Here is a 12,682-nt window from a genome sequence, read left to right as displayed (position 1 = left end):
TAACCTCTGGCGTGCAGGTCAAAAACCTGCACTGGGATCATGACAGGATTTGGTACATCTTTCACCTGTCATGAGCCACCGCACAAAATATACTCAAAGACTACAGTATAAAGCTAGTTTTTACACTAGCGTTAGGAGGCGCAGCGCACGGCTGCTGAGCAGCTCCGTCCCCTGCCGCGCCCCCTCCAGTCAGCTCCTCCTATGGGCGCATGACGCTGCATGCGACCTGCGTACCCTATTGTTAGCATTGGGTACGCAGGCCGTGCGCTGGTATGATTTTGACAGCGCATGCGTCCGTTTGACAGTGCGCCGACGTGCGCCAAATGCACCGTGTTGCATTTTGGTGCCCTCGGCACACCGTCAAAAGGGCGCATGCACATGTGCAATTGCAATAATTTTCTGGGAGAAATACTTCATTTTCTGGACCAATTTTAAGGATGCCAACACTTTCGGCCATGACTAACAGAAAAATCACAAATACAGAAAGTACCTAAAATTACTCAATTTATTATTTTATCTTTAGTTAGTAAAACAAATGTATACATATATACAAATCTGGATATAAAAATAGATAACACGTTGTAAAGAGAAGAAAAATAACTTTGCATCGCTTTCCTGCTATTTTATGTATTATTTACACACTAATGATTATGCTGCAAAACTGACGAAAAATGTAAGAGTGCAAATCATCATGGGGTTTCTCTTTTACCCCCTTCTTTTTTATTTTTTTGCAAGCCCTTCTTGTGGCAAGGTGACTATAGGCCTTATTAGACTGCTCTACAGATTCTTTTTAGCTTAGACTACACAGTTTTGAAAAGGAGTGAATATGATAAAAAGGAGGTAGTAGGCATCACCAGCTGACCACACTCTTCTATTTACATCTGATTCATGTCCTTTATTGGGAAGCATATACCCTCACTGTGAGATGACCTATGTTCTTAAGAATGATCGTGCGAGAAAATTATGATTTTTTTTTCTTAATCAAGTTTCCGGAAGCTACTGGCACTTGTTTGATCCACAGGTTACAATTAATTATGCAGAGCATTTTCCTTAGATCGTCTGTTTTTCTTTTTTTTGCAGAGTAATAATACATTAGGATTACGGACCATAGGAGGGTAATACTGTTTCCCATGGTGGGATAAATTAGTTTTATGTACACAAATATTAAAGTCAAAATTTTGAATTGAACTAAGGTGGCGGCTTCATATTGTCAAGAGTTAAAATCTGCAGTTGTAATGAAGAAACTCTAAAGATGTTCACGTTGCAGCAATCTTAGAGACGTCATGCCACACGGTTTTTCTGTAAATCTTTGGTTGCATATGACCTTGCAAAGTAGAAGTGTCAGATTATAAATTCCCTGGGTTTCCAGTAGTTTTGCTGTGTCTTCGTGATGAAGTATCCTGTGTCTTGCTAATAGGGTTACTGATTTTCGAAGAGCCAGGTACACCGCTTCCTTTGCTCAGGGGGGAGTTAATTGGGGAGGATGAGTTTAAATGGCTAAAATCGGAAGCTCCATAAGTTCTTAAGAGAGGTGCTTGAAGGGTGCTGTTCGGCTGGTGAACTGCAGAAAGAGACAAAATGCAATTAGCAAAAAAATATGTAAATGAGAAGTTAATTCCAATTCTATAGGCGCTATTGGCATGAAATTCTGACCAGATGTCGGTAACAACCCATCCAATCTACACAGGCAAAAAGAGCAAACCATAAATGTCTATAAATTATATGTAATAATGAGAAATGAGACAGGGAGAAAGTACTGAACACTAGAAGAAAGAGAGATGCAAAAAACCATGGAAATTCACGACACCAGCTGAAATATATCAGTAATACAATCCTGCCACTTAGAGAAAATTAATATTAGCTGATTCGACCGATGGCCTATAAAAAGGTGTCTTATTAGCAAGGTGCCACACAAGAAACCTCTCATGATGGGTATAACCAGTGACCTGTCTCAAGACCTTCGCAACCTTATTGTTGAAAAACATACTGATGGCATTGGTTACAGAAGAATCTCTAAACTGCTGAAGATTCCAGTGAGCAATGTTGGGGCCATAATCTGGAAATGGAAATAACATCATTTCTCCATAAACCAGCCACGAAAAGCTGCTTCTCACAAGTCTTCAGACAGAGGAGTGAAAAGAATTATTAGAATAGTTGACAAAGAGCCAAGGGCCACCTGTGTAGAGCTACAGAAAGACCTGGAATCAGCAGGTACAGTAAGTAATCCACTCAACCTCCATGGCCTGTATGCATGCTCACCATGCAAGACTCCACTGCTGAACAAAAAGCAACATTTACACAAGCCTGTGAAATACTAGGAGAATATAGTCTGGTCACATGAGAGCAAGACTGAACTTTTTAGATACCATAATACACAAACATGTTTGGAGGCCAAAAGGCACTGCATATCATCCCAAAAACACGAGGGTGGACATTTCAGCAAGATAATTATCCCAAACACACAGCCAAGGAAACTCTCAATTGGTTTGAGAAAAAGAAATTAAAGCTGCTAGGATGGCTCAGCCACCGGACCTGAATCCAATAGAAAATTTATGGAAGGAAGTAAAGCTCAGTTCACAGAAGGAGCCCACAGCACCTTCAGGATTTCAAGAGAGTTTGTGTGGAAGAATGGGCTAAAACCACACCTAAGCAAAGTCTACCACCAGTTTCTCCACACAAGAGGGGTCTTGAAGCTTCATCACCAACTTAAAGCTTTTCTACAAAGTATTAAATACATTTCAGTGAGGGAGATCACGGCATTTTCCTGATGAAATTTCACTTTATTACTCATAACTTAATTTATGGACATCTATGGTTTGATTTCTTTGCCTGTGTGGATTGGATGGCTTGTTACCGATATCTGGTGAGAATGTCATGTCAATATCACCTATAGAAATATATTTACTTAGAAAATTGATGCCGTGTTCAATACTTAATTTCACCAGCTGTAAATGCAAAATGTACTTGTTTTTGATAGATACTATAGATACTTACTGATTGCAAAGTCAGTGAACTTGATTCATCAAGCAGTTTTTGTACTTAATGACCGGGCCAATTTTTACAATTCTGACCACTGTCCCTTTATGAGGTTATAGCTCTGGAACGCTTCCATACATTCCGGTGATTCTAGACTGTTTTTTCGTGACATATTGTACTTCATGTTAGTGGTTCAATTTCTTTGATATGACTTGCGTTTATTTATTTAAAAAAAAAAACAGATTTGGTAAAAATTTAGCAATTTTCAAACTTTTAATTTTGTGTGCTTTAACCCCTTAATGACTAGAGGTTTTTTTGATTTTGCATTTTCATTTTTTGCTCCCCTTCTTCCCAGAGTGATAACTTTTTTATTTTTTGGTCAAAATGGCCATATACGAGGGCTTGTTTTTGTGGGACAAGTTGTGCTTTTGAACAACAACATTGGTTTAACGATGTCGTCTACTGAAAAACGGGAAAAAATTCCAAGTGCAATGAAACAGCAAAAAAAAAGTGCAATCCCACACTGTTTTTCGGTTTTCTTTTTTTTACTAGGTTCACTAAATGCCAAAATTGACCTGCCATTATGATTCTCCAGGTCATTACGAGTTCATAGACATCAAACATGTCTAGGTTCTTTTTTATCTAAGTGGTGAAAAAAAATCCAAACCCCTGGTAGCCGAGACCCAGAAGATTTTCCGACACTGGGGGGCGCTATATGTTTATTTCTCAACGCCGTTAAAAAGAGGCGCTGAGGAATAAGTACCCTTTACTGCCGCCGTTAAAAGGCGTATTGGAAGTCGTTAAGGGGTTGATCGCTGCTCTTCCTTCTGCAGGGTGACCTGATCAAGATCACACTGCATAAGGCAGAGGATGTGGGAATGAAGCAGAATAGTCATGCTAGTGTGGGAGCCATTGTTTCACTTTATTTAATTTCAGTTTTGGAACACTCCAGTCTCATAGGTGTTTGGTTTGTTTTTTTTTAAACGGATCTTCATTCACCCTACCCCGGTCCAGCACTGAGGCTCCACCGCTGCTCCCAGTGTTTGTCATTGTGTGCAGCCCTGACAACAGCACTGCTGCCAATAACGGATCTTAGTTGCTCTTCCTGAGTGGACCACATGAGCCACTGAGCTCAGTTATTGGCTGCAGTGCAGTCGTCAGTGCTGCAGACAATTTCAGACACAGTGGAGACTCAACGCTGGACCTTGGGAGGGTAACTGGAAACCCCCTTTAATGCAGGTGTCACTAAGGTGAGATCACGCTGTATAGAGCACAGACAGCAGTGGATATAAGATTGACAGTCATGCAGTGAAGTGGCAGGGACAACAAAATTAACCAATCAAAACTATGGCCCCCACAATAGCGTGACAATTCTCTTTCATTTCTATGCACTGAACATGATCTCTGCCCCATCAGCGAGATCTTGTGATAACTTAACCCCTTTCTGACATCGGACGTAATAATCTGTCCATGTGCCCTGGGCCTATTTGATCAGGGACGGATTATAACGCCATCGCCTGCGCACACGAGCTGTGAGCCGGCGATTGCCACCGGGTGTCAGCTGATACTGACAGCTGACACCAGGCACTAAGCGCCAGGATCAGTCACGCACCGCTATCGGCACTTTAACCCCCTGAGTGCTGCGATCGAACACGATCACTGCATTCCAGGAGCCAGCAGAACAAAACTAATTCTTCCCCTGCTATTGATTTTTTTATTCTGCCTCCCAAAGATCGTAGTATGGCTCGGCGCACATTTATCCTGCTGTAATGTCACTTGTGACTGGATACACCGCCTCCAGCAGGGCGATTTTCTATAACACACGTGACCCTGGTTACACCGCCTCCAGCAGGGCGAATTTAAACAGAGTTAAGGGGAACACCGGGGAAACCGTTACAATGGAGGGCCCTGCAATAGGGAACGGGGATGTGGAGACCTCCTGCACTCCCCTGAGTCAGTATCCTTACACTCCTGACGATCCCTAGGCAGGTTCCGCACCTGGCGAAGAGCTGGATACCTCAAATCCCTAGCTCGCCCTGCACCTATCCCTTTCTAGTGAACTGGACGGTGCAGAAACTAATTCCACCACTGCACTAATACACACACAAGGAAAGTCACAAACAGGGAAAAACACCACTTAGCTTTGCTCTGTTGCTATTGCTCCCAGCAACAGAGTACAACACCAAAGTTCAGCTTCACCCCTGAAGCTCGACACTTGAATTCAGCTTCTGCCTGAAGCTATTACACCAGAGCTCCCCTGAGCTGCCAGGAACGCCTCTCTGTAGTTCCTTCCTTCACCAGACTTGGTTGGAAATGGGCAATTTCACCAACAGTGAGTGAGACCACCTGCTACTCCTTTATAGGTAGCAGCCAGGGAATCGCACCTGCTTCATTATCACGTGCAATAACACTAGCGGCCACCGGGGGCAACTAAACTAAAGTAACCAGAGTGCAATGACCCTAACGGCCACCAGGGGCAAAACTAGAACTAAAACAACCACAGTGTAATGACCCTAATGGCCACCGGTGGCAAAACTAACTTTAAGCAAACAGCTTAAAGAAAAAAAAAAAAGGTTACTTGTGCAAAATCTGTCATAATCCAACCTGGATCATGACACCTGCACTCTGCGCTGAGCCCTTGAACTGGGGTTTCCGTGTACACCTATTAAATATCTGATTCAGTTGGAACCTCTGGTGGAAGATTCCCTATAATGAGGCAGATGGAGGCACTGTGGACGCCATAGGACCTGTGATCCGGGGATGTCCATCTTTTTAGGATTGCTTAACAGTGTCATCGGCCACAGTTTTGTGCACTTCTGAAAACAAGGACACCGGTGAACAGAGCCCAGTGTAACTCTGCTGCCTTATTATAGTGAATGGATCCATTGGGGTTTCGTCTGAATCACATCACTCAAGAGATTTAGATGGAATCCCCAAAGTAAGTGGTCAGCGTAGAGCGCAGGATAACTGTGATCCAAAACGTTATGTAAAATGTTCATAATAAAAGCTTCAACTCAATCCACAAAAAAAGCATGTCACCACTCAGGTCCATCATCTGGTAACAGAAATAACAGGGGTTTCCACCTTACAGGTAGCACAAAGGTTCTGGAAAAGCTAAATATCTCCTCGCCCAACAAAAGAAAGTCAGGAAATTCTGCGCTCTCAAATCCAAATGTCCCCCTCCTTTCTCAGCCCCACAGTGTACCTAAACCACATAATACATCCACGTTTGGCATTTCTGAAGTGATGAGTGCCCGCCTAACTTACGGACGCATGCCAACAGAAGCACAGGCTGGGCATAACGTACTGGTCACTACAACAGCAGTTTGCAATTTTCTCTCGGCAGCATTGTTGCTTGTTTGTGGAAAATACCCATGGAGTCAAAATCGTCACACCTGTAGATAAATTCCCAGAGGGGTATAATTTCCAAAATGGGGTCATTTGAGGGGGGGGGGGGGGATTCTGCTCTTCTTGCAATTATAGGCTCTGTATATGGAATCTGCAAACTGGTCTAGGAACATCTGTGCTCCAGGAGGCAAATAGCTCTCCGTTCCTCCCGAGTCTCTCCATATGGCTAAGCAGTACTGTACAGCCACATATGGGTATTTCAATGTTCAGCAGAAATTGTGGGACAAATTATATCATTTTACCCACTTCTTGTGTGAAAATGTAAAATCTGGGGCTAAAACAAAGTTTTGGTGGTAGAAATGTAATTATTTTTTCTTCACTACCCAATGGTATAAAATTCTTTGACACACCCGTGATGTCAATGTGATCACTGCGCTCCTAGATGAATTAATGGAGTTCTAGTTAGTAAAAAGGGGTCATTTATGGGGGGTTGTGCTGTTCTGGCACCTCATGAGCTCTCCCAGTGAGTCATGGCACCTGCAAACCATAATAGTAAAATCTGGTGCTCCTTGCCTTCTGAGCTTTGCACTGTGTCTGAAAAATATTTCCCGATTACATGTAGGGTATTACCGCACTCAGGAAAAAATGGACCTCAGTTTGTTGCAAAAAAAAGTCCTATTAGCCATTAGAAAAATTAAAACTTGGGGCTGAAACAACATTTTAGTGGTAAAAATGTAATTTATTCTTTCTTCACGGCTCAGTGGGATAAAATTCTGTGAGGCACATGTGCTGTTAATATGAACACTGCACCCCTAGATGAATTCATTGGGGAGTGTAGTTTGTAAAATGAGTTCACATATGGGGGGGTTTCTGTTGTTCTGGCACCTCAGGGGCTCTGCCAATGTGACATGGCACCCTCTATCCATTCCAGCAAAATCTGAGCTCCAATAAGGTTCCTCTTCCCTTCTGAGCTTTCTACTGTGCCTCAACGGTAGTAATTCCCCACATATGGGGTATCAGTGTACTCAAGAGAAATTGCACAACAAATTGTATCATGCAATTTCTCCTGTTACCCTAATTAATATCCCAAATTTGAGGCTAAAATAACATTTTTGTGGGGAAAATGTAATTTTACTCTTTTCACAGCTCAACACTATAAAACTGCTGTGAAGCACCTGGAGATTCAAAGTGCTCACCACACATCTAAATAATCTCCCTGGGGGGGTCTAGTTTCCAAAATGGGGTCACTTGTGGAGGGTTTCCACTGTTTAGGCACATCAGAGGCTCTCCAAATGGGACATGACATCCGCTAATGATTCCAGGAAATTTTACATTCAAAAAGTCAAATGACGCTCCTTCCCTTCCAAGCCCTGCCGTGCACAAAAAAGGTGTTTTCTCCCGCATTTGGAGTATCGGCATGCTCAGGAGAAATTACACAACAAATTTTGGGGTCCATTTTTTCCTGTTACCCTTTTCAAAATTTAAAAAAAATGTTATCGAAAGTAAATTTTTTGTGAGAAAAGTTAAATGTTAACTTTTTTTTTTCCACATTCCAAAAATTCCTGTGAAGCGTTAATACATTTCTTGAATGTGGTTTTGAGCATCTTGATGGGTGCAGTTTTTAGAATGGTGTCACTTTTGGGTATTTTCTATCATAGAGAACCTTCAAAGTCGCTTCAAATATGATGGGGTCCCTAAAAAAAGAATTTTGAAAATTTTGCTGAAATAATGAAAAATCGCTGGGCAACTTTTAACCCTTATAAAGTTGACATGTGAGAAATGTTATTTATTAACTATTTTGTGTGCCGTATCTCTGTAATTTAAGGGCATGAAAATTCAAAGTTGCAAAATTGCTACATCTTCCAAATTTTCGCCAAATTTCCGTTTTTTTTCACAAATAAACGCAAGTCATACAGAAGAAATTTTACCACTAACAAGAAGTAGAAAATGTCACGAAAAAAACAATCTTCGAATCACCGGGATCCGTTGAAGCGTTCCAGAGTTATAACCACATAAAATAACAATAGTAAGAATTTTTAAAAAATTGGCTTGGTCCTTAATGTGCAAACCACCTTCGGGGTAAAGGGATTAAATCTCACTGATCAGAAGCCAACGATCATGTTCAGTGCCGGAGAGAGAATTGGTGCTCCCGGGAACGCCTCTTCTGGCAGCCTGATGGCAACTTTTAATAGAAAGTTGGCAATTTGCACACAAAGCAAGTGGCCATCAACTCAATGTTTAATAAGTATTTTTTATATATTTCCACATACTGAAACAATAAAATATAAAAAGGTAAAATCTGATGATTGGTGCCCTTTCAGATGTTACTCAATATCACCTTTTGACACATTGTATCCATATGCCGCAAATGCTGCGGCAGCGCCAGCCATAGCTCCCGCCATGGCGGCTGCACTGCCAGCAGTGGACTTCCGGCTTCGAGATTTCCCCGCCTTTGCTCCGTTTCCAACCGGTTTTGTACGTCCTCGGTTGCGGTTTGCGTTTGCTCTTCCACTGGAAGATGTTTCTGGACTGAAAATTCCTGTGAAAGAAAACAAAATGATCATAAAAACCCAATCTCACTCTTAAGCCAAATTCATTGATCACTAGGAAAGCCGACGTAAAGCAGCTGTAAAAGCAATAAACCCTGGAAATCACCTTAAAATCACAACTTAATCTGGGTACTGTACCTCCTGTCTTCTCTGGAACAACACTTTATATCATAGATGCGATAGATCTATGACGTCACTTAGTGCTGTACATGTAAAAGATCATTCATAGCAGCTTTGAAAATAAAGATGTTAGACAGTCTTGTGCTTTTAAGAGATGTCAAAAGGGACCTGTCAATGGGTCAAAAGTAATGAGCTGTTGCTCTTATTTTATTCCCACTCCTACCTCGAATATTCCATTTTGTTTTTTAGCAAATCTGCCAAACGGTTCTAAAGATATGGGCCTGTTTAATGTAGTGCTAATTTTTATAGTCTATACTAAGGGGGGGCGGGTCCCATAGGGCCATAATGCAGTGCAGCCTAAAGTCACGCCTCAGAAGATTATGTAAGCCACACCCCTTGGTAAAAAACATACAAATTTGCACCAAATAATAAGGGCCGTCTCTCTGGAATCATATGCTGGATTTGAAAAATAAAAAACTGAATACTTAGGAGAAGAGCGGCAATAAAAGAAGAGCAAAAACTGCCCACTTTGAACCTGGTGACAGATGGCCTTTAAATTTGAATAGTTGTCCCTTTTACCCTCCACTCTATTAGAGACAGTTATAAGTGAACAGTCACAATCTCCACTCATCACCTGGTATCAGAGAGGGGAGAAATCAAATACATTAGAGGATCAAAAAGACAATTTGACCTATAAGTAAGGTCTTTTGCCACTATAAGTGGCTGCAAATATATGGCATTTGCAGCTGCAGACCAATAAAGTCTAAGTATAGGATTTATGAAAGATAAGACAAAGTAGAGCTGTTCATATAGTATATGTGATTATAAGAAACTTTGTAATATATCTTATCAGAGAAATCTGCTTTTTTCCTCTGCAGGACTGATCATTCACTCTCAAAAATCTCAATTCTTGGGTAAAATCTGTCTTCAACTAACACAGATTTCTCCATTACAGAGACGACCATTCTGACCCATAATGTTCTATGGAGAACTGCAAGTGTCAATTCAGGAGAACTTGCAGCAGAATGTCTGGTTCTGCCTCTAGCTCCTCCTCTCCATAGAACCTTATAGGCACCTGCTTTCATCTCCTATCTCAGTAATGGGAAATCTTCACCGAAAACAGTTTTTACTCCTGGTTTGAGAATGAAAGATCAGTCCAGGTCTAGGAGAAAGAAGCAGATTTCCCTCATAAATTACAAATTTGCTTATTTTCATGCGTACTGTAATTGATGAAATAAAAATTACACCAATGGTTACTTTTAACCACTTATACTGGTTCTCTGAGAAGTTGTCCAAAATGGCTGCTGTTACATACTTCTAGTTGAAATCCATCCTAGTCATGTATTAGGACGGGTTTCCTGAACAAACACTGCTTGAGATTGATGTCTGTTAGAGATGTTAGAGCAAGTTCCTGTCAGGATGAGGTGCAGCATCAAGAACAAGACTAACCGATCTGATCGCTTAGCTGGACAGGGTTAAAACAGGAGGGGGGAAAAAGCCAGTCAACAGAGGAGAGGTTTTGTCCTCATTCAGCCCTGTTCCATGCTCAGTTGTAATCCAATGCTGCTCTGTTCCCTGCCATACACCTGTCAGACTGGACTAAGCAAACAGGGTTATTTACTCCTGCTTCATGCCCAGTTGTAAACCTGTCAGGCGGAGTGTAAGCTAAGTTCACAATGCTGCTCTTTGGCCTGAAAGGACTTGCTCAAACTTTGCTCAGAGACATCTGTTTCAAGCTGAGTTTCTTCAGGCAACCTGCTCCAATTTGTGCCCAGGACTATTTGCAGCTTGAAATATGCAATAGTGGCCATTTTGGACAACTTCTTAAAGAAGCCGTTTAAGAAGTTTTTGGGTCTCAAAGACAAAGGTCAAAGTGTTTTTTATATCTTCTGAAAAATATAACATTTTTTTCCATTGATGTTTTCTATTTGGGGACAAATTGTATTTTCCATGGTAAAATTGTTCACTACATACAATGTATTAGATACATTTTATTAACTATTTCTGGGGTGGGGTAGGAATAAAAAAATAATAATTCTGACATTTATTTTAGTTTTAAAACTTAGATTATATATGTACATATGTGTTTTTTCTTCCCCATCGATGAGCTAAAACTGAAAAATAATAAGCAGTCATATGTTGGACAGATAAAATTATGGCTCTTGGAAGAAATGGAGGGAAAAAAAAAGAAAAACAAAGGCAAAAATGTAAAAATAAATAAATTAGGATACTTTTTCACATGCCGGGTTTTTCGCGGCCTGTCTTTACAGGCCGTATTGCCGGGTTTTTTGCGGTCTCCCGCAAAAAACCTTCTCGCAAATACGGTGTACCGCAAAAACAAGCTACTGTTATTTTTGCGGTACCAATGTTTTAAATAGAAGGTGTGTCCGTGAGCCGTTAAAAATATCGAGCAAGCTCAATATTTTTTCGCGGCCGTATATACGGCCCTCACAGCCATACGGCACACTGTGATCCGATGTATTTTTGCGGGTCGTTTTTGCAGCCCCATAGAAATCTATTGGGGTTGCAAAAACAGCCCGCAAAAACACGGCAAGTGTAAAAGCAGCCTTACACCCAGTCAGAAAGGGGAATTTTTCATTTTTGCATTTTCATTTATTTTACCTTTGATCCAAGAGCCATAATTTTTTGTATTACCATTTTTATTTCATATATCAATAGTACACATAAAAATAAGAAACTTTGTAATATTTCTTATTAGAGAATTCTGCTTCTTTCTCTGCCAGAACTGATTTTACATTTTTCAAAATTCTCAATTCTTGGGTAAAATCTGTATTCAGTGAAGACAAATTATTACATTACTGAGATAGAATTTTATCTGAATGAATCTTCCATCTAGATGGAGGTATTATGAGGAGGGAGGAGATCTGTCTATAGCTTCTCCCCTGCTGTCTACATAGAATCCTATCTGTAGTATGAGGGAGGAGCTCTGCCTGTATCTACTCCTACCTACATAGAATCTTATCAGTAGTAACTGTCAGCTTCCATCTGGATGGAGGTATTATGAGGAGGGAGGAGCTGTCTCTAGCTTCCCCCCTGCTGTACACATAGAATCTTATCTGTAGTAACTGTCATCTTCCATTTAGATGGGAGGGTTATGAGGGAGGAGCTCTGCCTGTAGCTCCTCCAGTCTACATAGAATCTTATCGGTAGTAACTGTCAACTTTCATCTAGATGGGAGGGTTATGAGGAGGGGGGAGCTCTGTCTCAAGATTCCATATAGATGGGAGGTGGAAAGATCTAGATAGAGAGCTCCTCCCTCTTCATATCTTTCATCTAGTTGGGATGGTTGACAGTTACTACTGATAAGTTCTATGTAGGAGGGGGAAAAGCTAGAGACAGAGCTCCTCCTCCCTCATAACCCTCCCATCTAGATGAAAGATGACAGTTACTGCTGATAAGTTCTATGTAGGAGGGGGAGAAGCTAGAGACAGAGCTCCTCCTCCCTCCTCATAACCCTCCCATCTAGATGAAAGATGACAGTTACTATGATAAGTTCTATGTAGGAGGGGGAGAAGCTAGAGACAGAGCTCCTCCTCCCTCCTCATAACCCTCCCATCTAGATGAAAGATGACAGTTACTATGATAAGTTCTATGTAGGAGGGGGAGAAGCTAAAGACAGAGCTCCTCCTCCCTCCTCATAACCCTCCCATCTAGATAAAAGATGACAG

At 41.3% G+C, this 12,682-nt stretch overlaps 1 protein-coding gene across 2 annotated transcripts in view; it reads right to left on the bottom strand.

The window, feature by feature from the left end:
* Positions 1-487: 487 nt before the first annotated feature.
* Positions 488-12,682, bottom strand: part of INO80 (INO80 complex ATPase subunit) — a 145,133-nt gene continuing 132,938 nt past the window's right edge. For both annotated transcript variants that reach the window (XM_073566672.1, XM_073566671.1), the window contains 2 exons: positions 8,663-8,863; positions 488-1,561 (listed from right to left, as the gene is read on the bottom strand). In XM_073566672.1, the coding sequence (XP_073422773.1) occupies positions 1,347-1,561; positions 8,663-8,863 (416 nt within the window). In that variant the 3' untranslated portion in view covers positions 488-1,346. The remainder of the gene's footprint in view (positions 1,562-8,662; positions 8,864-12,682) is intronic.

Source organism: Dendrobates tinctorius, unplaced genomic scaffold (genome assembly GCF_039654945.1).
Source record: "Dendrobates tinctorius isolate UK_male_01 unplaced genomic scaffold, ASM3965494v1 ptg000019l, whole genome shotgun sequence".
Classification (NCBI taxonomy): Eukaryota; Metazoa; Chordata; class Amphibia; order Anura; family Dendrobatidae; genus Dendrobates; species Dendrobates tinctorius.
Note: the sequence above shows the minus strand (reverse complement) of the source record. Positions and strands in the feature narration are given on the sequence as shown.